This window comes from Tursiops truncatus, chromosome 4 (assembly GCF_011762595.2).
Source record: "Tursiops truncatus isolate mTurTru1 chromosome 4, mTurTru1.mat.Y, whole genome shotgun sequence".
Taxonomy (NCBI): Eukaryota; Metazoa; Chordata; class Mammalia; order Artiodactyla; family Delphinidae; genus Tursiops; species Tursiops truncatus.
The window spans coordinates 112,168,065-112,192,985 of record NC_047037.1 but is presented as its reverse complement, the minus strand read 5'-3'; the positions used below and the strand labels follow the sequence as shown (position 1 = coordinate 112,192,985).

At 33.5% G+C, this 24,921-nt stretch overlaps 1 protein-coding gene across 1 annotated transcript in view; it reads right to left on the bottom strand.

Annotated features, from left to right (window-relative positions):
• Positions 1–24,921, bottom strand: part of ROBO1 (roundabout guidance receptor 1) — a 406,812-nt gene that overhangs the window by 76,417 nt on the left and 305,474 nt on the right. Inside the window, exons 7-8 of the mRNA XM_073804384.1 lie at positions 8,520–8,644; positions 5,198–5,369 (exon numbers count right to left, since the gene is read on the bottom strand). Coding sequence (XP_073660485.1) covers positions 5,198–5,369; positions 8,520–8,644 — 297 coding nt within the window. The remainder of the gene's footprint in view (positions 1–5,197; positions 5,370–8,519; positions 8,645–24,921) is intronic.

The following is a 24,921-nucleotide window of genomic DNA, read 5'->3' as shown; positions in this document are numbered from 1 at the left end:
TTCATTAAAGCAATTTTATGTTTTTAGGTAAAGACAATGAAACATTTTGGTGTTGTCACAGATTAGAATAAAATACTGATGAAATGTTCAAAGTTACACAAATTAAGATGTGTAGTACATTTAGCAGTCAACACTAAGTTTAGGATTTATGAGAAAAACTTCAAATAGAGTCTAATATCTCACATTTGGATTATTAAAATGAACTATCAGGTAATAAAATAGGATGTGTAAGACACAGAAATATGATTTAAAGAAAGTAAGTGCATGGACTTTGTAATCAGAAGGACATAGCACTGTAAAAAGAAAATGTTCCGTATTTGTGCTCTCCAGTACAGAAGCCAAGAGCTTCAAATGCTACTGAGCACCTGAGTGTGGCTGGTGTGATTGAGGAACTGGATGTGTAGCTTTACTTAATTTTAAGTAATTTTGATTCAAATTTAAATAGCCTCATGTGGCAAGTGCCTACCATACTGGACAGTGCAAACTTTTGTTTTTGTTTTTCTGTTTTATTTTTAACATCTTTCTTGGAGTATAATTGCTTCACAATGGTGTTAGTTTCTGCTGAATAACAAAGTGAATCAGCTATATGTATACATATATCCCTATATCTCCTCCCTCCTGCGTCTCCCTCCCACCCTCCCTATCCCACCCCTCTAGGTGGACACAAAGCACCGAGCTGACGTCCCTGTGCCATGCGGCTGCTTCCCACCAGCTATCCATTTTACATTTGGTAGTGTCAAACTTTTGTTTAAAATCTCAGTTCTGCTAGTTAGTGTCTGAAGGATCTGGGTATATCTTTTCACCATTCTCTGCCTCAGTTTCCTCATCTGTAAAATAAGAAGTCAGATTTGAAATTATTGAACTGTTTAAAGTTCTTAGCATAATGCCTGGCACAAAGGAGGCATTGAATAACTTTACAAAAGCCAGGACATGGAAACAACCTAGGTGTCCAACGACAGATGAATGGATAAAGAAGATGTGGTACATATATACAATAGAATATTACTCAGCCATAAAAAGGAACAAAATTGGGTCATTTGTAGATATGTGGATGGACCTACAGTCTGTCATACAGAGTGAAGTAAGCTAGAAAGAGAAAAACAGATATCATATATCAACGCATATATGTGGGATCTAGAAGAATGGTACAGATGAACCTATTTGCAGGGCAGGAATAGAGACGTAGATGTAGAGAACGGACATGTGGACACAGCGGAGGAAGGGGAGGGTGGGACAAATTGGGAGGTTAGGATTGACATGTATACACTACCATGCTTAAAACAGATAGCTAGTGGGGACATGCTGTAAAGCACAGGACGCTCAGCTTGGTGCTCTGTGACAACCTAGATGGGAGGGATGGGAGGGGTGGGAGGGAGGTCCAAGAGGGAGCGGGTGTAGGTATACATATAGCTGATTCACTGCATTGTACAGCAGAAACTAACACAACATTGTAAAGCAATTATACTCCAATAAAAAAATTTCTTATTATAAATATCAGTATAGTGGTGATGGTGGTGGTAGTGGTACAGATATGAGGAGTGTAACAGATGAGGTAACCCTATTAGAGCAGGGTTTATAAAAGTTTACCTAGTTTTCCACATGTTCAATGAAAGATTTAAAGACCCTAAGAAATGAGAGTATTTCATCAGAAGTCATATTTTTTGTCACCTCAAGAATAATAATCATAAAATCTATGTTAATACATATAAAAATATTCATAAAATAATTTTAGGTGAAAAAGAATACAGAATAACACACACACTGACTGGTTTAAATATGTAAAATTCACATCTAAAAACCAGCAAACATCAGAGTCATATATCACAATTGCCATCAGTTTGTAAACATATCTCAACACCCATGAGTTAGGCTGTAAACTGTTACCCCATTTCAGCAATTAGGGAGCTGAAACATTGAAAGTTCACGTGACTCGTCCAAATCAAAGAGTTAGTCATTGGCAAATAGCTAGTAATTAGAAAGTTAATGCTCTTTCCACTGTATATCAATCACTTTTGAGAGATTAATGCAAGTGATTTTAGATTTTATACGTCATTTAATCATCACTAACTACTTCTTACGTTCTAGTAATTAAGAGAAGAAACATTTTCAATTAAATAGGTTATATGAATTTCTATGTTCCTGTGTCAAACAGGATTTGGGGTAGGCCTCAGCTACAGAAAAACAACATTTCAAAGACAGCTGCTACTCCACCATATTCTGTGTCTCATGTTTTATTCTGCCTTTGCCTTTGTTCTGTTTGCAAATAGTAAAGAAAGAAAGTCAAGAAACTAAAGTCAAATAGTTTCCAGAAAATACTCTGCCTATTACCTCTCTTCGACTTGATTTGGTAATAGGTAAATACTGATATTATCAGCACTCACAGTAAGTACAGTTTACCTATGAAGAATGAGTCCATAGTTGTAAGTTGTTTGTACAATATTGATGGACTCCAAAATAAAGAAAACAAAACTAAAAATACAGTACCAAACACAAAATCACCTTAAATCTCCCCAGAGACTGTAAGATGAAACTTTTAGAAGTGAATTGGCTATCAGGGATGAACCCCAAATCCACAAATTTAGGAGTTTTGTTTTCATTTTAGTTTAGCAAAAGTTGACATGCTTGATCTATGCTCACAAATATAACCATTCACCATAAGGCCATGTCAAAAGGCACCTAGAAAGTTTTGCTTTCAATTATGAGAATAATAAGAGATATTTGAAAATATTTTATTATAGTTTTCTTTGGCCTTTTTTAATGTATATCCTTACATACAAGTTGCTTTATAAAGTTGCAATCATAAACATATGTGCAAATCTATGTTCTACTTTTCCTATATATTGATTATATTAATCATTATATTCATTACATGGTCTTCACAATCATCACTTAATAGCTCTAATGTATGTAAGAAACTGTAAAAACATTTTAGGTCATTCTAACGTATTAGGGCAGTAGATATATAATATATATCATAGATAGTGTTAAGAGTGTAGACTTTTGAGTGAGACAATCTTAATTTTTAATTCTGACTTAACCAACAGCTAGCTCTTCATTCCTTCCTTCTTTGTTTCATTCACTTATTCAAAAAATATCTATTGAGAGTCTACCATGTGTCAGACCTTGGTGGATACTGGGTATATATTTAACTTGATTGGACAGATAAATTCCCTAAATTGGAAGACTCAGATTGTTAAGATGTTAATTCTCCTTAAATTGTTCAATAATTTAAGTGGAATCAAAATTAAAATTCTGATTTTTTTGTTTGTTTAGGATGTTAAAATGTGTGTGTGTGTGTGTGTGTGTGTGTGTGTGTATGGAAATTGAAAAGTTGATTTTAAAATTTATAAAAAAAATGTAGAGGACCTCTAACAGCCAACCCAAAACAAGAAAAACAAAGTTGGAGACTTACACTAACAGTGTGTAAGACTTACTACAAAGCTATAATAATTAAGACCATACATACTTGCATAAATAGATGAATGGAATATAACAGAGAGAACAGAAGTAGGCCACTACATGTATGCTCATTTGAATTATGATTAAGATGCCACTGCAATTCAGTGGGGAAAGGGCTGTCTTTTCAATAAGTGATGCTGAAACAATTAGTATCCATATAAGGGAAGAAAAGGAATTTTGACCCTTATTTTACACTATACACAAAAATTAGTTCAAGACAGATTAAAAACTTAAATCTCAAAAGTACAGACAATAAAGATTCCAGAAAAAACACAGGAGAATATCCTCACAGTCTCAAGGTAGATTAGGGAACTAAAAGCACCACGTATAAAAAAAAAAATAATACATTGGTCCTCATTAAAATTAGTTACTTAAGCCTTAAAATCATCATTAAGAGGGCTTCCCTGGTGGTGCAGTGGTTGAGAGTCTGCCTGCTGATGCAGGGGACACGGGTTCATGCCCCGGTCCGGGAAGATCCCACATGCCGCGGAGCGGCTAGGCCCGTGAGCCGTGGCCGCTGAGCCTGCGCGTCCGGAGCCTGTGCTCCGCAACGGGAGAGGCCACAACAGTGAGAGGCCCACGTACCGCAAACAAACAAACAAACAAACAAAATCATTAATAGAATGACTGGGAAGAAATATTTATAATACATATATCGGACAAAGATTTGTATCTGGAATACATGGGAAAATGAAAAAAAAAAACGAGAGAGAAAAATGAGTATATGCATCCACCAAAAGGCAAACAAGATAACTGAGTGCACACGTCCACCCATAGACTTATACAGAAATATTTAGCTTTATTAATAAAAGCCCTAAACTGAAAACAACCCATCAATAAAGGGTCCAAAAATAAATTGTGAGCTATTTATACAATGGAATACTATACAGCAACAAAAAGAATGTATATATGTTTATTTTATGTATATATACATATGTGTATACAGGTACTGTGCATTTTTTGAAAGTTCATTTTAAGCCACTTTGCTTTTATGAAAGACCTACATTAGTACATGTGCCCACTAATCAAAATAAATCTGAACTGGATTTTCATTTTTATGAAAAGAGGAAATTGCTTCTTCACTTGATGCCATTTCTTTGGCTTACAAAAGGTTTCATAGGAATGCTCTACTTTTGGAGAGCAGGGAAACCCGTTATATACACATATGTATATATATTTAATATATTTACATGCTTACTTATAGTTTCTTTTCTTCTTACTACTCTCCATCTTATGGTTTGGAGATTTTCTCCATTACTGCATTTTTATAATATATTTGGCATTAATTAATCATGCTTAGAAGAGTTGATAAATAGAACAAAACCACATTACTAAGGAAAACTTACTCATCATGAATTGTGAGTTGGATTTGTCAACAATTCATCTTATCTCCTTAGTATGGAGGAAAGAAAAAGGATGATATTTTACACTAAGAGATTTTAAAATAACTTCGCATTTTCCAAAACATGGACACAGTCCTACGTACAACTACTCAGTGTAAACTTTCCTTGTATAATTGCTAGGCTTTTATGAATGTAATTTGATGCTAGAAGTTTATAGTATAGCCAAGTTAAAATAAGAATGATTTTACATTTAATCACTGTATCTTCAGCCTTTTCACATTACACCAAAATTGCTGTAAGAAAGGATACAAAGTTGAAAATAAATGCATTTACTGGCACTCTCTTTAGACCCTAAGCCAAACTTGGACGTTTTGAAATAAAATGCTCTACTTTACCATCGGTAACTTCCAAATATGCTTTTGTGATGATACTTCCGGCAACATTTAAAGTCTGGCAGATATAATAACCAACATCAGATCGCTGGACATTAGTAATAGTAAGGTCACCAGTCTGGGAGACTGAAAAACGGCTGGATGACTGTGGTGGCTGATACGAGAAAAGCAGATTCTAGAACCCAGAATTTGGGAGGAAAGAATTACAATAGGTTAGTTGCTAGTTTCCAACATGTTGGCATACATACATACATATATTTACAAATAGATGTATAAACATTTACAAACACACATGTGTATGCAAATAAGCTAAATATCCTCTAACACATACCCAGATATAGATGTGCACACACATAAACATATAAATGCACAAGGTTTAATGATCTAGCCTTAAATACGGTTATTTGAAAATTTAAATGAATTCTAAATATGGATATATGCCTTTATAATTTCAGTTTCAAACAATACTAGATATAAAAAGATGTTAGATACCATTAGAATTAAAAGTTTTACATATTTAACCAAAACAAAGTCAAAAGCTTTGTTTCACATAGATGTGCCTATTAGGATTCTAAACTCTAAATCTTTTCATGTATAAAAACAACATTAAAATTTAAACACATTCTGACAAATGAAGTTTAAGAATATCATTTAGGCACCATTATAACTATGCCTGTTACCTGTCCATTATAAAAGTTCACTAATCTATCAAATTGTTAACAGTTTCTTGTTTTTCTGGTTAAATGGTGGGCACATCTATTATAAATTTTTAATCAAATACTGAATTTAAGAATTCATAATGGAGTTTTATTTTTGCAGAAAGTTATCTTAAAAACAAACTCAAGACAAAATGTGATGTTATTCTGTGGTACAAATTTCTCTCTATGAATCAAAATATCATGCTCATTGGAGAGAGTGTATATTTCATGTAAAAACATATCATGTCATTGTTTTTCATGAAATAAAGAATATCAACATTTCTTCTAATCAAATAAATTTGCTACTTTTTAAAAGTTTAGGTGCCTTATAACATTTTTCATTTACAAAGGCTTAACTACTATTGCATGGAAATGTGTCCAATGACAAAATTTTAGGTAACAGTGAGTTATATCATTAAATCAAACCAAACCAAATCAAAATTATTTCAAAGTTTGATACAGATTTTAGGTGACAATGAATAATTTATTTAAATAACTAAATGAATCATTTAAATATTACTCTACTAAGAAGAACTGCCAGTGGATTTACTATTATCGCTACTTGATATTCTTATATAATACACTTTCAATTTTTGCTGTTCTACTAAAATATTTTGTTTTTTTCTTGTCTTTAATTTGCTGTCAGCAAATTTAGTCCTTTGAGGCCAAATGAAACGTATTAGAACCAACTGAGGTATTAGAACTTAAATGACAGCCTCTGTACAATAGTCAAGTTGATATTTGCCTACCAAAGTGAAAATTATAGTGAACTTGATGGCATTGCAAACAAATGATTAGTGAGTGCAGTCAGTACACTACCTGTGTGTTATTTGTATGAACGTAGTAGAAGGAAGATCATAAAGCAACACACCCAAGGTTGATTTAAGGAAAAACTAAAAGAGGTTAGGAATAACTGTATCAAAAATGAATGAGAATAATTTTTTACAAGTATCAGAAAACAAGTAAAGGGAAATGTGTCCATTTACTGAAGAACTGAAGTCACTAAGAGATAAGAAAAAATTTGTGTTTTGGCCATCATCAAAAAATCTACAAACAATAAATGCTGGAGAGGGTGTGGAGAAAAGGGAACCCTCTTGCACTGCTGGTGGGAATGTAAATTGATACAGCCACTATGGAGAACAGTATGGAGGTTCCTTAAAAAACTAAAAATAGAACTACCATATGACCCAGCAATCCCACTACTGGGCATATACCCTGAGAAAACCATAATTCAAAAAGAGTCATGTGTCACAATATTCATTGCAGCACTTTTTACAATAGCCAGGTCATGGAAGCAACCTAAGTGTCCATCAACAGATGAATGGATAAAGATGTGGCACGTATATACAATGGAATATTACTCAGCCATAAAAAGAAAAGAAATTGAGTTATTTGTAGTGAGGTGGATGGACCTAGAGACTGTCATACAGAGTGAAGTAAGTCAAAAAGAGAAAAATAAATATCGTATGCTAACACATATATATGGAATCTAAAAAAGAAAAAAATGGTTCTGAAGAACCTAGGGGCAGGACAGGAATAAGGATGCAGACATGGAGAATGGACTTGAGGACACAGGGAGGGGGAAGCATAAGCTGGGATGAAGTGAGAGAGTGGCATGGACATATATACACTACCAAATGCAAAATAGATAGCTAGTGGGAAGCAGCTGCATAGCACAGGGAGATCAGCTCGGTGCTTTGTGTCCACCTTAGAGGGGTGGGATAGGGAGGGTGGGAGGGAGACGCAAGAGGGAGGAGATATGGGGATATATGTATACATATAGCTGATTCACTTTGTCATACAGTAGAAACTAACACATCATTGTAAAGCAATTATACTCCAATAAAGACGTTTTAAAAAATCTAAAAAAAAAAAACTATTTTAAAGTTTCCTATTATTTTTAAAGTGAAAGTGTTTCAAAATTCCCTTTTTAATAAGCTGAAGCCTAAGAGTGAACTTAATTTTTAAGACCACAGATCTCTATATTCTAGCTTCAATATATATAGAAAATTCTGGTTTATAAAAATATATAGAGAGTAGGACTTGATAGCAAATGGTGACCACATATTACAGTTTTCAAAGAATTAGAATATACTGAACTATATCCAATATGACATCTATGTTAAAGAGACTTTCATATAGTTTGATGAATTTTTAATTGATAGATATATGATAGATAAAACATAAAGAAGCAAAGAAGACACTTCAGATTCCTGGTGCTTTCAGAAAAATTGCACTGACTAATTATCATCTTTGTTTTAAATGTGTGTAAATCTCTTTTAACATATAATTACAAATCTGAATAATAAAAAGTTATAAGTAATTAAGTTGAGAAAAAAAGTAGTTTTTAAAAATATGTGGTTGAATTGGAAATAAAGGTAAATTTTATACAATAAAACAATTACTATTCTACATACCACTCTCTGTACCAAAACTAGGCAGGGAAAATTTGAGAATTAAAACAAGGTAGGAAATTTTGTCTTCTCTTTTATTGCTGAAATGTTTAGGTCACTCAGAGATTTCTCAGTTCTCTTAAAGCGACAGATATGTGACTAAATAATTTGTTGCTTTTTGTTATATATCTGGCACTCATCTTTACTGATTGAAATATTAGAACAAGGTCATACCTGACTCCCCTCTCTCCTCCAGAAGATAGCTGGTTGAGGATTTCCAGTTGCTTCACACTGGAAAGTTACAGTTCGTCCCAATGCAACAACCTGGTCACGGGGTTTCACAACAAAATGTGGAGGTTCTGAAGGAGATGAAACAAATTACCCTGAATCAAAAGCATGGAGTCATTGTCCTATTTGAGACAATTTGCTGATATCCCAAGTGCTGCTGTTATTTTATACCAGTTGTTATGTACTCTATAGATATACATAATGTACCAATTCTCATCCTTAACCTAAATGAAGCTAAATTAAGTGCACATTCATAGAGTGGAATCGTGTAGCTCTGTAAAGAGGTTTTTTTTCTTTTTAATTACTTGACCTTCTAAGATTATCTACCTTATTAAAAAGAATTCTTGAACTACAATTTGACCATTTACATTCAACGTATGCCTGAAATTTGTATGAATAAATATCTTTTCTTACTTAGAGCTGCTTAAAGGTGCATGGATGTTAATCACAGACACAAGGACCTCCTGATGTAGGCAGGCCCTAAAATTAATTTAACTCAAAAGCTCCCGAAATGCTACCATGGAAATTATAACCATTTAAAATCTTCAGTCCAATTACTTGAATAGAAATGAATTTAAAGCAATAGTGGAGTCGAATGCCTCTTTCATTTACATAGGCAAGGGCATGTTCAAACAGAATATATATGGAAATGAGGGCAAATTTGAAACATCTGCTCATCCTGACATTATAAATACTGCCAGCTTTGTCCAAACTGTTTGATTTATACAGACTTAAATGGCCACTTCATCCAGCAGTAAATAGAGTGTCAGAAAATTGTGTCAGTTACATTGAGAACAATGGCAGCTGAAAACATGAGGTGTGCTGATGGGGTCACTCGCTGGGAAAAAAAAAAATTTAAAAAGCTTGTTTTGGGGCTGTGCTTTATGATTGGAAAAACTGTGCACTGAACATAAGTCTTTCTACCTACTGTTTACACTTTTCAAATTCATTTGTTATCAGCTGTCTGAAACGCCTAATTATTCTCCTTTCTTGTCTCAGTTCAAACTGAAGTGAACGTTTCAAGCCAGACACTGAACAGTTTATACAGGATAATCCGCTTTTTAAGACTCTTCCATTATTTCTAACCTTTTCCTTAAAAGTACTTTTAGTTACTTATGTCAGTCACTTAGGATAACTGCTTCAAGTGAATATGAATCAAAAAGTGTGTTCAGATTATGTCCACAAGGGCTACTTCTCTGCTCATGAGAATATGACTTCTTTGTGAATGAAGATGAGTATTTGAAAGGGTACCCTTTTCTCTTGCTAAATATTTTCTGGTCAGTTGTATCTGAGACATATATACAAATATTTATGATATATAATATATACATTTATCAACTTTACACATTTGTATGTATACACATATATACATGTGTGTAAAGTGGAATGTAAAACCCCTTTAAAAAAGGCGATATGTAAAACAACTTGCATGGTCACAAAACTGAAGAAAGCAATTAGATCTCCTAACTTCTAGATAAGTGTCCTTTCTTCTATACTCCCTTTTTATTTTTAATTGAGGTTTAGTAGAAATTATACCATTTGACAAGAAAATTACAGGAGACCTGAAAAATCAGGTCAAATGCCCTCAAATGTCCTGTAACTTATACGGAAGAAAATACAAAGTTAGGAGAATAAGTTTAGGTTCAATTTTGGTAATGCTGACGTTCTAGCTTATAATTTTTTTAAACTCTGATTGTAATTGACTGGTTTACTCATGAATTTGGCAAACACTGTCATTATCCAGGTATAATAACAGGTGTGTGCATCATTGCCTGAGGATTTTCCTCCACACACATCCATACAGGAGCGTTTGATTCCTTAGTTAAGGGTTGGAATAACTGACATAGAAATCAGACCAAGGAATTGAAAGGACTGACTGGATAATAAACCAAATCCAGAAGAGAGTTTGGTTTGTTTCAATGAAAGAAAACCAAGTGATTAATTAAATGAATGGGAAAATATGACTTTCCAATATATGCAGGGAATTTGAGTAGGAAAATGTAAATGTTCAAATCACTTAGACAAGTAAAAACTTCGGGTGGTCTCTTTTCTAAATCTCAGAACCATGTCTAATAACATGTGCCAGAATCCATGTTTCTTTTATAAAACGCCAGCTCTCCTCAAACCTCAAAGACTTATGTGGGAACAAGGGATACAAACCCTTATACAAACTACATTTATCCTGCAGCAATCCTTCCACACAGGATATTTGCCTGGAAATGAATTTACTATATCTTATAGGCATATCCTCCAGCCAACATCAACAATGACATCAGCCACGAGGCATGTTTCAGAAAAAACCCTTTCCTACATGTATGTTAAATATTAGATATAGACATATCTCTAAGAAAAATTTTAAATGGATTAAATATGCCTTTTTCAATCTTCTATCATCACTTATCTATTTAGATTGAGAAGGCCAATCACCATATGCATCTGATGTTCATGATAAAATGTTGGACTATTTTTCAAGGGCTACAATATTTAAACTTGCCATAATTAAAAACACATAATCATGTTACTAATATAATGTTCAGTGTTGAAAATACAGAAAATTAGATAAGCAAAGAAAAGCTACCTATAATTCAGCCATGCGAATTGTACCATATTGTTTTAAAATATTCTCCTACAGTATCACTTGAATGACTGTTTAATGGTCTAAATACAAATTAACCTTAATTATTTAACTAATCTATTGTCTTTAAATTTAGATTGTTGCTAATTCCCCCATTAAACACAATGGTGAGATTTACATCCCTCTCAATTTTATTCAAGTTTATTTCAACTGAAATTCTCTCTGATAGGACACTTTCCTCCCAAACCTCACTTTCCTCCCAAACCTCACGAATACTGAACATTAACATCCTTGCCAAACTTAGAACAGAATCTCCTCTTAATTGGCACTTTATATTAGTGAGGTTAAACATTTATATTCACATTACCTTGTCATTGATATCCTATTTGTTGTGGATATTGTGTTCTTGTGCTTAACTTTTTATTTTATTTTATTGAAGTATAGTTGATTTACAATTTTGTGTTAATTTCTACTATACAGTAAAGTTGTTCAGTTATACGTAGATATACATTCTTTTTCATATTCTTTTCCATTATGGTTTATCCTAGGTATTGAATATAGTTCCCTCTGCTATACAGTATTCCCCTTCTAAATAAAAAGGCGGGGTATGGGTTATGGGTTATAAGGGCTGGAATGTTAGAAAAGATTAAAAATCTATCTCAATGGTGTACAAACTTTTTTTGTCTTCTTAAGCCATGAAACTTCTCCTCCAAACAAATTCTTCCTCAAAGATCTAATTCCTAAATAGATAACAGCTTGGGGACAGGGGAGGGGGTTCCATGAAGTGGCTTCTGAAGCCATTTCTGGGGGTCCCTCTACTCTAGGTAGTGGTTCAAATAAAATCAGCCTAATCCAAACACTGCCTTTTAAATTGTGCTTAATTTTTTGATTTCTAAGAAGTAAGGATAAGCTAAAATTTTATCCACTTCTCAAAAATGTTGTAGATATATTTTTCCATTTATTAAAAGTCTTTCTAATCTAGTTAGTCATTTTTGTTGTTCTATCAGTAAAATTATATAAAATAGATTACATAATACATATGAAATTATATAAATATTCACTCTATTTTCATCCTGTATTTTGCTTTTATTAAATTTTAACCCATCTATATTTTTGCATATATAGAAAGCTATTTTTTTCTAATAGCTCATTATTGCATCACCATTATTGAACAATCCATCCTCTTATCTGTATTAGTATGAAATGACATCTTTATAATATGTGTATAGCTTTTTAACTTAAAACATAGAGAGATTCTTTTAGGGTCAAAATTATTCCCTGGAACACCATAAAAAATTCTCCAAAAATGGTGCTCCAGCATCCTTAAAGTATGTGAATGGACCTTCCCCAAAGTACTGATCATGAAAGTACTTAGAAACCTTTATTTGTATGAGGACAAATTGTTCATCAAAGCAAACTTTGATAAATTTCAGACACATCATGTGGTTATTTCTTACATAAAATGAAATGATTCTGACACATAGAAATGAAAATGAGTGCAAACAGCCCTAAGTGCACGGTTATTCACCAGCAGGACTTCTAATGACTAATACTGAATAACAGTTACAAAAAGACAGACATGGATTCATAAACATATTTTGGATCCCCCAAACCCAAACTGTCCTCTGGGCAGCTATTTTTCTTCATTTGTTTATCTTGTGAGATATAAATTGAAATAGTACTTAATCAAGATAAAGTCCTATCACTTATTTTATCACTCATTTAAAAAGAGAAAAAATAAAAGGATGCAGATCACACATCATTTAATAAGACATAAAGTTAGCAACCCCATTACCTTTACTCTTTGTCACAGTTACCCATACTTCCTGCAGACTTTATTCTGTGCAGTCTGTCTTTGTGGCCAATGACAAGTGAAACATGGAGGCTGATTGGTTGAAGGACATGGAAGGGTATGGATGGAAAGGGGAAGAGAAGTTCCAGTCACAGTGACACGATGATTAGAAGATGGCCAATAAAATGTCAACTTACCAGACCCAACTAAAACGAAACAAAAAAAGAAAACATGGAATAAATAAAAATAAACAGAAAATGAAACAGAAAAAGTAATAAGATTTGACTTAACAATGATCGCTCTTTTAAAATAAAATGAAGAACACATTAATATTTGGATACATGGCTCATACTGTCCATGAATGAATATTTGTTAGCATTTCCAGCATCATCATAAATCATTTAAGAAGAATAGAAATGAATCTTAAAATCTCTACTTTGATTAAATGGCAGAGCTACAATGAATGATAGCTATGAAATTATAAAACACTTTTCAATGACTTTACATTTTGCTACCAGGATTAGATAACTATATATGTAATGGGTTTAAAAGCACACTATAAATCTTAACTGCTAATGCTACGTAGAATAGAAATCAAGCACCTTAATCAAAGATAAAGAAGTATTAAATCCTGTAACTCCACCATCAGATTAATTTTAAAAGGTTCATGCTATCAATGATATTCTATTAAACCCATGTTTCTCATACTTGAATAAGCATAAGAATCACCCTAAGATCTGGTTAAAATACAGGTTATGATTGTATAGGTCAGAAGTGTGACCAGGGATTTTGCAGAACCCACGTGCTGCTGGTACAGGACCATAGGTTGAGTAGCACGGTTAAAAAAGGTATTATATTTGAATTCTTGCATATTTTTAATTGAGAAAACACACAGGAAAAATATAAACACATTATAGAAACAGAGAAAACTTTATAACACTATCTAATAAAGTTATAATCACATTACCTGTTTTCAATGCTGAAACATTGGGTATTTTAACATAGAAAGCTCACGTATTACATATTTAAAAACTGGAAAGCAATTGTTTTGCTCTTTTAGAAACAAAGGTAATTACTGTCAAATGCAGAGCTTTTTCATAATAGCCCAGTAGACATCCACAATATATTCTACTCAAATAAATAATGTCCATGTCTTTCAGCAAGTCACAACTAATTAGACTTGATATACATTCCGGTACTTTAAATAAATGATCTATGCCAAGCACTGCTGCTGTGAAATGGTAGTTTTAAAATAGAGAGAGGAGTTCTCTTGCCTATTGTTACCACATATGCAAAATTTAAAGGTAATTCAGAAGCACATTTTAACTCACACGTTCCCTTTAACGTGAGTGAAATAAGTTGTCTACTTTTCACTCTAAGGTAAAAACTCTAAGCATAATTTTTCAATCACGCCTGCAAGAAAAGTTAAAAAAAGCATACTCTCATTTGCTCAGGCATAATGTTTATCATAGCATAACTATGTTATCCAGATTTGAAAACAAACAGAGGATGGGACTTGCTTACATTTCTCATCACCTTAAAGATGATGTCTTTTAAATGACAGGAAGAAATGTTCAGAAACTACAAGAGAGAGAACCTGACAACTGTAGCAACAGAACTTTGCTTTGAGAAAACAAAAAGTCATAAAATTATCTTTTGGGTAATCTGAAAATAAATTTGATCTCATTAGACTGATGCAGTTAAAATCAAGCCTTATTTGAAGTCAGGAGATCAAAGGAATGATTCCTAAATAGTTTCTAGTCATGTATTTTCAGTAATTTAAAATTTCTTAAACAGTTTCAAAACTATTTAACATGTTAGAAACCAAAAAAATCACTGGGAAGCAGCTCATTTAAAATTTTAAAAAGCGCTTTTCCCTTGCCTATAGGTTTTACCAGCAATTAAACCATAGCAGTTGAATCTTTTAATTAAAATCCACTGTGTTTAAGCATGTTAGGCCGGGCTTCCCTGGTGGCACAGTGGTTGAGAGTCCGCCTGCCAATGCAGGGGACACGGGTTCGTGCCGCGGTCCGGGAAGATCCCACATGCCGCAGAGCGGCTAGGCCCGTGAGCTATGGCCACTGAGCCTGTGCGTCCGGAGCCTGTGCTCCGCAGCGGGAGAGGCCACAACAGTGAGAGGCCCGCGTACCACATACACAAAAAAGAATGTTAGGCTAATGCAGTTGCATATCACATCAATGACAATTGATAACTGTAAGGTTTTTCATAGTCTATTAAGGACCCTAAAACTTATCTAAAACAACATCTAACACAGAAGCTCCTAAAACATCAGAGGTTTTTGAATGATCAGAGGTATCTTGAATGATCATTTAAGCTTTTAACAACCATGATTATCAGGAAGTGATTCTTCTTATCTAAATGAAAACCTGCCCATCACAATTTCATTTGTTCAAGTTTCAGTAAACAAATAAATGCCATTTATACCCTCCAAATAAAATCCTTTTTCTCATTTGAAGAAAATTATCATCCCCAAATTTCTCTTCTGGAGAATAAATTATAGAAATTTCTTTAAGTTTTTCTCAGATTTCCCCTTTCTCTGTATTTCTCTCAGGGTCAGGTCAAATAATTTTTTTTTTTTTCCCCATACAGAAAGCAGAGATCTTCTACACAACAGGCAGTGCCTATTATTGTCCGGTTAGGAAAGTCCAGAAAGAATTAGAAAAAACAAGAGTCATTTGGATCCTGTTCATTCATTATCCTCTAAAGCTCCTGGTTTACGGGCTGCTTCTCTCCCACCCTCCACATAACTCGTCTCATCTTTTTTTTCTGCTTTAAAGGCTGGGAGCACCTCTATCCCAGCTCCCCTTTCTCCCTAAGAAAGACGAAAAGCCTGTCTGTCTCTATCTCTAATAAAACAATAAAACAATAAAATGTTAGCTCTGGAAGTGACCTTAGCACTTATCAGTCTAACCCTATCTTTTTGCATGAGAAAATGGAGAACCTAAATTGTTAAATAACTTTCTCAAGGTCACAGATGACTAACCAAAGGCTGTCTTCCAGGTCTCTCGACTAAATCCATGTCTGTACAAATTTCCCTACTAGTTAATCAGTTTGGGGAGAACTATACGCAATAGGACACAATCTATTTGATTTTACATTTAAACTGTCATAAACTGTTTAATCTAAAATCATTACTACCTACACATAAAAATAGTTTTAAAGAATTCCTCATGACATTAAAAATCTTTAAAGAATATTTGGCTAGAGTTTTAAAAAGACATGGGAAACTGACAAGTGAGAAGAAAACAGACTTAAAGGCTCTTACAAAGTTCACCTTTTGGGGAAAAAAATGTAATGCAATCATTTCTTAAGGGTGAACCAATTTTAATCATTTCTTTTCTTGATCTCACTATAAATTGAATAAAATACTACTCTTTTGAAGCATGAGAATAATATCTTAACAAAAAATACTTTTTAAGGTAAATGGGTCAAATAGGAAGGTAAAAAAAACTTTAAAAAATAAATATATATTTTTAAGAGGAAAAAACCTTACTAGTTTTTCTTTTTTTTTTTTTAACATTGCAACATTGTGCAGATTACAATCCATCTCCAGGGACAGCTTTAAATTTCCTTATATTGGAGGGAGTTTGGAAAGGCGTGAGGGATTAGAGAATTGCCACTAAGTTGAGTTTGTATACAAAGCATACTGTTTTCACTTAGATTTTATTTTCTTGGGGTTGGGTGGGGGAGGAAGGGAAGTTAATCAAAGTCTAAATATATATATATATATATATATATAATACATATATATAATACACGTTAATTATATAATTTTATAAAACTGGTTCTGTTTTGAGGCTAAAAAAGAAAAAGAAGAGCTTTCTTCCAAATATTTGGAGATATACAAACATTATACACTTGACTAACAGTTTTTAGAAAAAGAACTGTTCAAAAAGTTTGGGAGAATTTAGCCTCTTGCTCTCTCTCTGCCTCTCTCCGTCTCTCTCCGTCTCTCTCGTCTCTCTCACAAACACACACACACACATACACACACTTAGAATAAGAGATTTTCTTCCTCATTTGAATGTGCCATCGAAGGGCTCCAGATTATCTAATTAGTTTGAAATCTTATTCTAAGAATGTACATTGTTCAGACAATAATTTCTAGGTATAAATGAGAAGAAGCTAAGAGAAAAAAGAAATGAAAATAAGGAAGTAAAGAAGGAAAGAAGGGAGGGAGGGAGGAAAGAAGAAAGAAAAAACTCATTTCTTCTATCTCCTTGTCATATTCAGGAGACATGAGTCAGAAAGATGATACATGTTTGAAAAAATTATACAGAAGCTGGAGGAAGAGGCTTTTTTTTTGGTCTGAGAAAATAAGTTAGCTGGACAGATACTTAAGAAGTCTTCACATTATGTCTAATAAATACAGGGACCAGCCAATCTTAATAACTACTTAGGCCAGAAGAGAAGTAGATAATGGGCCTAAATAATAGCACGAACGACTTAGGAAAAGTATAGAAAAGAAGCAGTTAACAGTAAAGGTCACTGAACCATGAATTGGTTGCCAACTGTGATGTCTCTAGAGGTCTTTAAAAATGGGATTTATTTCCATTTGGCCACAACAGTTTAGCTATATAACACTGTCTGGTAAAGAAATAGAGTAGCTGACTCTTAAAGTGCTTTCTACGCTATGATTTTAAGACTCTGGAAGTTCAGAGGTAAAGCAAGACAACAGATATACCCCTCTGCTTCCAATATTTTTCCTTCAGATTATGTATACCCAAATGTATACTCTAGTAGAAAATGTCCTGGAAAATATTCTTTTCAGTCAATATTACCTAAAGTTGATGAAGTACTTTATACACATAGCTCATATGATAAATCCAGGAGATAGCAGAAAATTCCAAGAAAGTAAAATATTTGCATGATTAGCACAATATTAAAATTACAATTTTGGTATTTCCACATTGAAATCTCAGTTTTTGAAGCATAGTGGCAAAAATATTGGAGTTTATCCTTACACATTAAAGTCCTGAGATTCTTTACTATTAGTAATGGGCTATACAATTATTTGTACTGTAATGACAGAAGATTTCACAGTATTCGGGTCTAAAATAATTTAAGTATTCTAAACTCATAGAATGGCCCTATAGAATATTTCATAGTTAAGCAAATTTACAAACAGTAGGACCAATCCTACTAGCAAATATCAGAGAACAGCAGCTTCCTTAAATGGGCTACAGATGAAATCACCCTGACTATGGAATTCTTCTGCTAACTCATAGATATTCATTTTCATTATTAGTAGCTAAATTGCAGTGAATCCCTAAATTGATGTGATGTTTTTCATTCTTATACACAGCAGGGCTCAGTTAACAAATCTGACAGACTAGAATTGTAAATACCACATTCCAGAAGAATATGAATGGAGTAAAGTAATGAGTTACAAGATTTTTTTGAGAAGAAACACATTTTTATTAAAACAGAGGAACACTCAAATTTTTAAGGAGTGAAGTATCTACATTTGAACTGACAAATCCCAGTCACTGTTACACCAGAGAAATTATATGCATAGATACTCATGAATGATAATATCTCTAACAATTAAAAACCCTCAAGATATTTTAATACTAGGTATGATTTCTTTTTAGGGAAAAGGTTGAGTTTAACATAAAAGCCTGTCATTACATCTTTCAACTTTTCAGACATAAAAATAGAGTGATTAAGAGGAACATTTTTAGAATATATTTAATGGATACATAAAATACCATGAACTTTTCCCCTCCACTCAAATATCTCACTTTATTCTTTAGATCAGTGGCTCTGGAGACAATTCTGATTGTCACAACTGAAGGGGGGGTGTTTCCGGCACCAATAGGCAGAGGTCAGGGATGCTGATAAACATCCTACAACGCACAAGACAGCTTCCCACAGCAAAGCATGATCCAACCCAAAATGTCAATAGTGCCAGGACTGAGAAGCCTTGCTATCTGCACAAAATACCTTGCACTATGCCTGACACATTACAGGTGCTCAGAAAAAGTTAATATTCTTCTTTTCCTTCTGCTTCTACAAATGTCCCCACAAGCAGTTATTAAATGGTGCAACTTAGTTATTTGCCTGCTAAAGAGTCTGAGATTGAAATGCAGCTACCCAGCAAACTATGATAATGTGTATGCCACCAGACATAGGATCTCAGGATCATAATTTTGGTGGTAATACTCCCGAAGTCAATTTAGAAAGCCAGAAATTTAGATCTTTCCTCTCCTTCTTCCGAGAGATACATAATTCATTACCAAATTCCATAGCTTTTATTTCATAACTATTTCTCCATTCCATCCACCTCTTTCTACCTCTATTGCCACCACCCTGGACAAGTTATCCACCAGCATTCACCCGAACTAATGTCTTGCTTTTTTCCATTCCAATCTCACAATTCAGCCACAATGATTAAAAATAAACTAATCTGATTATAGTACATTTTTGCTTAAAACCCTTCAATATGGTCCCATTGCTCTTAAAATAGAGAGCAAAATCTCGAACATGGCCTCGTTATGTAACTCTTTGGTGTCTTCTCATATCCCTTCCCCTCCTCCACTACCCTATCTTAGCCCCGTAGACTTTCTTCTCATCCTCGAGTACATGTTGCTCCATCTTACTTCCGGTTTATGCTGTGCTCTGGGATCCTACTTTTAATTCCTACTCACCCTAGCCCTCAGCTCAAAAAAAAAAACCTCTTCAAAGAGCTTCCTCTAAATTTGATACTAAATTTTATCGGAATGCTATATGTTCTCACAGCAACCTCAACTTTTCTCCTTGAGCACTTACTGTAGTTTTAAAGTATACATTTGTGATTATTCTATAAATGTCTGTCTCTTAAACTAGCCTATAAGCTCCATGTGGGCAAGTATTTAACCATTTTGTTTGCCAGCATTTCTATAGAACTTATCAAGTTGAGGACATTATTCACATTGTAAATATCTGTTGAAAGAGTGAACAAATGACAATAATGTTCCCATTGCCCAGCTGAAAGCACTTTCTTCCTCCCTGGCCTATCTGTACAAATCCACTTTTCATATACTGCTGATGCTGTAGACATTTATGTATATCTCCCTTTATCAATAGGCTGTAATAAGCTCCGCGAAGGCAGGCTCCATGTCTCATTATCTGTGCATCCTTCACAGTGCTTAGCATATTGTTTTATATACAGAAGGTGCTCAAGAATTTGTTTAGTTGAAAATCTGGAACACTTACCTTCAAATGGCATAATTCTTGGAGGGTCAGCGTTAAGGTACATGATGGCATAATGATAAAATTACTCAATAATGATAAAATTAAACAACTTTGGATCAAGATTCTCTGCAAAATTAATCAGATCTATCCTGCATAAATCACATAACTTTTCTACATCTCAGTTTAGTAAAGAGCCATCAATGTTAGCTAACTGTGTCAGATCACACACAGAAACCTTCTCAGCAACTCTGTAGAAAAGAGTTCAATATGCCAATTTTGCAAAGGGAGAAATGTGAAAATTAAGTAATTTTCTTAAGGTCACACATCAGGTAAGACATGGAAGATTGGAGCTCAGGCCTGTTCAGCTCTTTAAATCCTTGCTATTTTTACTACCTTGCATGACTTGTTTGTTTGAAAATTCTTAAAAAGTGTTAAATCTTATTCTAATGTAAATTTGGTTCTGAAATCTTTTGGCTCCATGACCTAAGCGAAATAACTTTCAATAAGAAATTATTTACAAAGTAAATCATCAACAAAATGAAAAGGCAACCTACTGAATGGGAGAAAATAATTGCAAATTATATTTCTGATAAGGGGTTAATATCCAAAATATATTAAAAACTCATTCAACTCAATAACAAAATACCAAATAATCTGATTAGAAAAATGGGTAGAGACTCTGAATAGACATTTTTCCAAAGAAGATATATAGATGGCCAATAGGCACATGAAAAGATGCTCAACGTCACTAACCATGAGCGAAATGCAAATCAAAACCACAAAATCACCTCACACCTCTTAGAATGGATAATTATTAAAAAGACAAGAAATGAGAATGTTGGCAAGGATGTTGAGAAAAGCGAACCCTTGCGCACTGTTGGTGAGAATGTAAATGAGTGCAGCCACTGTGGAAAACAATATGGAGGTGCCTCAAAAAATTAAAAATAGAACTACCATATGATCTAGCAATTCCACTCTAGGGTATGCATCCAAAGAAAACAAAAACACTAATTCAAAAATATATACATACCCCATGTTCACTGCAGCATTATTTACAATAGCCAAGATATAGAAAAAATCGAAATGCCCATCACTGGATGAATGGATAAAGAAATGTAAACTAACTAACTAATGAATACACACACACACACACACACACACACACACACACACACACGCCATGGAATATTATTCAGCCATAAAAAGAAGGAAATCCTGTCATTTGAGACAACATGGATGGACATGGAGGGTATTATGCTAAGTGAAGTAAGTCAGACAGAGAAAGAAAAATACCAAATGATCTCACTTACATGTGGAATTTAAAACAAAAAATAAAAAAAATAAGTCCATAGAGACAGAGAACAGGTTAGTGATTGCCTAAGGTGAGGGTGAGGAGTAGATGGAATGGATGAAGGGGGTAAAAGTTACATATTTCAAGTTATAAAATAAGTAAGTCATGAGGATCTAATGTACAGCATAGGGAATATAGTTAGTAATACTCTACTGCATTCTTGAAAGTGGGTAAGAGAGTAAATCTTAGAAGTTCTCATCACAAGAACAAATTTTCTAACTATGTATATGGTGATGGATATTAACTTGACTTACTGCACTGGTCACTTTGCAGTATATATAAATATAGAATCATTATACTGTACACCTGAAACGAATATAATGTTATATGTCAATTATACCTTAACAAAAAAGATATTGTTTAAATGCACAATATGTATTAATATATTAAATTAACATGGGTACATAATCTGCTTCACATATGGGCATGTTTCAAACATATAAAAAGGTTTTAGGGGAGGAAATGACTCATGCTATATTTTATTTTCTCATTAAAAAAAAAAAAAAACAATGTCCAAACAGCCAATTTCCATCTCTGAAAGATGATATGATGCAACCTTTTAGGACAACCACCGTAAATGTCAAATTCATGCAGTCAAGTATCGAATGTATATGTTCACAGTTTGCTATACATTATAAAGTCATCTCTGACCTCAGTTTTTTCATCAGTAAAACAGAGCCCCCATCCATGTCTAACATTCATAATCTCAACAATCCAGCACAGGAATTATGTAATTTACCATTATTTCCAAGAAGCCTAAATCAGGCCAAAATTACTGATCATCAATTATATTTAGTCATTTAGTACACTTGGGGGGAATATAAAAACCTAAGGAAAAATACAAGAGCACACCTCATCTCTTTACTAATGACCTAAAAAGAACACTGTTTGAAATGACTATTCTACCATACACAATGTTAACTTTTTAAAAGCACCTTTGTAAAATGGTCATTTCTATCAGTTTGAGTTGTGTAATGCTGTAAATTTTCTCCTAATAACACTGACCACACAAAATAAATGTCCTACAGCTAAAGCTAACCTTAACAACCATTTATGGATTTTCCTACTCTCATAATTCTGTTATAAAGCAATTACTCAGCTACATTTTGTCTTATACTTATTTTAGCATTTTCTACAGGTGTGTTTATATTGGCACGTTATTTATAAAGTCCTGAGAATAACAGTTTAAAAGCAAATTAAAGTGCTCGTGGTATTTTAATCAGTTTTGCAAACTTTGGGTATGATATTAAAAGGTAGTAACTTCCAATTTATACAGAATCTTCTAAAAAATGAAATAAAAAGCATATTATATTTTGAAATTATTGAAATAAGGCTCAAAGGACACCAGCTGCTGCTGGTATAACTATTCTAATGATGACCCTAATGTTTGGAATATACTGAAATGATTTGTGAATCTATAAGGATGAATACTGTTCAGTGTAATTTTCAATTCTGTGTATACCTATAAAATATTTAAAACGATAGCAAGCAAATAATAAAATTTGATACATATGGATGCATAAAAAGACCATTTTTCAATTATCTTGCATAGTTAATTCACCCAGGGTTCATCATAAGAAAAGGGTGCCCTCGATGTCAATTAGTCTAAAATTATTCTCTTTATGATTATTCTCTCTTAAACAATGACTTACCTCAATCACTTTATGTCTTAATAATTCTGGACAAAATAGGATACATCAATGTAAATTAACTTAGAATTAATTCTTTTACATTAAATTATACACAATATCACAAAATAATTCCAATTCTTAAAGTTATGTGAGATTGTCAGTAATGAATCTAATGTTTTAGAATGAGCTACCCATTAATGACTAGAGCAAAAATCTAATTTATTTCATTCAAATTTCATTCTCAGGCTGCGTAATGCAGATTGTGTAGATTCACACAACTCAGTTACATATTTCCAGGATGATGTCATTAGTTCATAATGTAGGTTGCTAAAGACAGTTGCTAAGTTATACATCTATGTAACTGAGCAACGAGAGAACCTTATCCACTGTTATGTAGATGAATAAATCACAGTAAAGCTCAGAACATAACGGAAGACCCATGATGTGCTATTTACTAGTGTGGTATTGTGTCATTATTTGTCACAGAATCATCTTATGTGTCAATTATTTCTTGTACCTGACTGCTCTACTTATTTCCTCAAATACTTGCTTGGCAAAAAACATTAAGAGAGTGTTTCAAGTTCTCTGTAGGAAGGCTAGGTGGAGAATTGCTTTTTCTTTTGATTAATTTTTAAGATTTTATCAGTTTGTTTGAAATAACTAAAAGCAACCCAAAACCTTCATGAGTAAGTGAAAGAAATCTAAGAGAATGTCACATCTTCAACAGTCATTAGGGTTAAAATGACTATTTCTGAAAGGCTATAAGAACACAAGAAGTTCTTTACTTTATCCTTTCTACAAAAAAAAAAAAAAAAAAGGAAAAGAATCATAGGCCATAATGCTGCTGGGTCTCAATCAAATCAAATAGCATAAAAAAAAACCCAGCAGGAGTGGAGCCCGGCATCCTATTTATGCCACTGGATCAGAACAGTTAGGAGAGGAAGCCATTCTCACAAATCATTCTCTTGTTAAATTCTGTAGTGGGGCTTCATTAAACCTCTTGAATGATAGCACTTGACTTTCAGCCTGTTCACAAAGAGCTCAGCTGGCAATACTGACTCTTTAAAACTCTTCAATCACACATTGTCTTTTGGGTTTTCTTTCTATAATAACTAATCTTTTTTTTAATTCTCATTAGCTCCTCAAATCTTCAGTTAAATTTTTAAAATCATTATTTTAACTACAAAACAAGCAACAACAACAACAAAAACACAAAATCCACAACAAATCCTATAAGGGAGGCATTCTGAGTAAGACTCTTGAGTTCAACATTGAGTGTAGCAATACATACATATAGGAGGTGGTAAATTTATATATGACACTGTGTGTGTGTGTGTGTGTGTGTGTGTGTGTGTGTGTGTGTGTATCACAATCCCTGAAGCACTGTTTACTCTAGTACGACTGACTTTACTGGGCCTTTGTGGATTGCTGCCATGTGTGATGAAGAATCATTCTCCAAAGAATCAGTCTGCCATATCTTGTCAGAGTGTGGCAGACATGGTCACACACATATCAAGGTTCTTAAAGTCATCCAGTAAAGCTTTGGGGGCCTTGGAATATGTGTTTCATCAAAACGTTGAACTCACAGTCCTTTTTTTTAAATCTGAAACACTTTATTTACCATTTCATAATAGTGAATTCACAGTTCTTAACTAAAATCTTGGATTATAGTAAACCTGACTTGAACCTGCAAAAGGGCCATCTGACACTATTAGTTTTGGCTTTGACTCAAATAACCACGTTATTGGTCAGAAACAATGTACTATTATACTGCCAGCTTTTCTGAAATCAGCAATTTAAGC